Source organism: Kryptolebias marmoratus, linkage group LG7, assembly GCF_001649575.2.
Source record: "Kryptolebias marmoratus isolate JLee-2015 linkage group LG7, ASM164957v2, whole genome shotgun sequence".
NCBI lineage: Eukaryota > Metazoa > Chordata > Actinopteri > Cyprinodontiformes > Rivulidae > Kryptolebias > Kryptolebias marmoratus.
This window is the reverse complement of record NC_051436.1, coordinates 5,849,774-5,851,826: the sequence shown is the minus strand read 5'-3', so window position 1 is coordinate 5,851,826 and position 2,053 is coordinate 5,849,774. Positions and strand designations below refer to the sequence as shown.

The 2,053-nt window shown below is 43.2% G+C and overlaps 1 protein-coding gene across 2 annotated transcripts in view; it reads right to left on the bottom strand.

The window, feature by feature from the left end:
* The window catches only part of pcxb (pyruvate carboxylase b), a 393,092-nt gene that overhangs the window by 376,499 nt on the left and 14,540 nt on the right, over positions 1-2,053 (bottom strand). For both annotated transcript variants that reach the window (XM_017414395.3, XM_025005546.2), the window contains exon 3: positions 547-640. In XM_017414395.3, the coding sequence (XP_017269884.1) occupies positions 547-640 (94 nt within the window). The remainder of the gene's footprint in view (positions 1-546; positions 641-2,053) is intronic.

The following is a 2,053-nucleotide window of genomic DNA, read 5'->3' as shown; positions in this document are numbered from 1 at the left end:
AACCCACAAAGAAGAGACTAGACCGCAGAAACGGTGGCGAATCACTTTAGAAACAATAAATATTGGGTTAAAGTTGCGGTGTTTTGGGCAAAGTTGCAAAAAGTTGCGATTTCGCGGGGTTTGCTTGATTTTGCTTTAATAGTCGCGATCGCAACATCGCAAAATCCTGGATGGTTTGGTTGATGTGGGACAACATAGCAACATAGAGTCTCCTCTCTGCTGTGAGATTGACAGCTGTCAGTGCTTGAGGAAGTGGGCGGGGCTTACAGTACGCTGCAGAATGATTGGTGCTTTCTCACATTTAGCCGCCAAAGTCACTAGATTTGTCAATACTCGCTTTAAAAAAAAAAAATGCTAGAGGGATCTGAAAACTCGCTGAATATAGCGTTAAAGTGACAAAAAGGCTGCGTGTGTTTTTTTTTGCGTGAGAAATGCAAAGTGTGGCGTGTGAGGGCCAAATGCGGGACTTTAGGCTGTCCCGCACAGGGTGATGCGTCGAGATTTATCCGGTGGAACCGACCCGACGGCGGCGGCGCTCGCCGTTACCTGTGCATCTGCCCGGTGTCCTGCTCGGAGTAAACGGCCACGGTGCGGATCCCCAGCTCCGTGCAGGCTCTGAACACGCGGATCGCGATTTCACCTGTCAGGAAAGAGGAAGACGGGGGGTGAGAGGAAGGAACGGCCGACTTTATTCCAATCTGATGGATCTTTTTTTTTACTCATCAATTTAATTAACCCCAATGTTCCCCTCAAAGTCAAAAAGTCTTAAATAAAATGCTCCAAAATCTGTTATTGATTATTAAAGCCTGCAGAATCAGACGTTGCAATATAAAGCACCAAAATCTGAACGGCCTCAGTTTGGAGACGTCGTTTAGGCTAAACTTTCACAGCAAAACTTTTAGTTTAATTTGTTTTTTTAAATAAAACTTTTGCATGACCACATGATGATTTCGATACAGATATATTTAGCTCTACCAGTGCAGCCTGGGGCCGTTTTCAGCAGGAATATTACGAGATTTCTGCTGGAAGAGAAAAGTTAAACAACAGACTGAGATGGAAAGGTTGTAAACGGCGTCAAGATAAAAATCCGCTAGAGAATTTGAGTTTGGGGCTTTAAAAGCAGCAGTAATCCAGTTCAAAGAGCTGTCTGCAACAGGTAAGACATTCATGTTCATGAAGTTTCCACAGAACCGTCCCTGAGCATCTTTTTAAATCGTCCAGGTCTTCGTTTATCTGCAGCGTTAGCAAAATATCTCACAAACTGTGGATGGATTTTAAGGAAACTTTCACAAACCTAAAAACTGATCAACTTTTGGAGTCAACCACAACCAAGATGGCCACCACAGATGAGCAACGTCAGCAAACGCAGAAATGGCGACACCCAAAGTCACTTTTGGAGATACTGAGCTGAACTTTGGTGTGGTAGTAGCTGAGCGTCGCCCCAAACGGACACTCAGACGCATTGTGCAATACTTTAGCTGGGCGTCAATTCTCTCTGTTAGCAAAATATCTCATGACAAACTGAAAAGGTTTTATCAAATCTTGCAGAAAATAAAAACTTTTCCGGCTCATTAACATTTAGAGATAATTCAATCAAAGGTGGCTGCAAAGATGGCCGTGCCTCAGCCAGTTTCACAGATTTGGAGCTAAAATTTGGCGTGGTAGTAGCTGAGAGTCGTCTAAAGCACAACTCCATTTTCACTCCGGCATAAAAGGTGGAGGAACGTTACGTCTTTAATTTTCCTATATTTAGCATAATCATGTGCAAGAAGAGAAGATTCAGCCTTCAGTTTCTAGGAGCAAACTTTAATATTTGCTTTGTGTTTAATAAAACTTAATTTTTCATGCTGTGCTTGAAGGGATGGAGGGGTAAAATAAAAATCCACAAGACGATCTTCAAACGATGAAACGCGACGGCGGCGAAGTTAGATTTTTGTGCAGTCTGAGAACGCATCGAGCCGTTTTATCTTTAAAGAGGAAAATACTGTCGCAAAAAACCAAATGCTTGCTCTTCAAAAAAGCTCACGGTTTACGGGGGGGGGGGGGAAAAAAC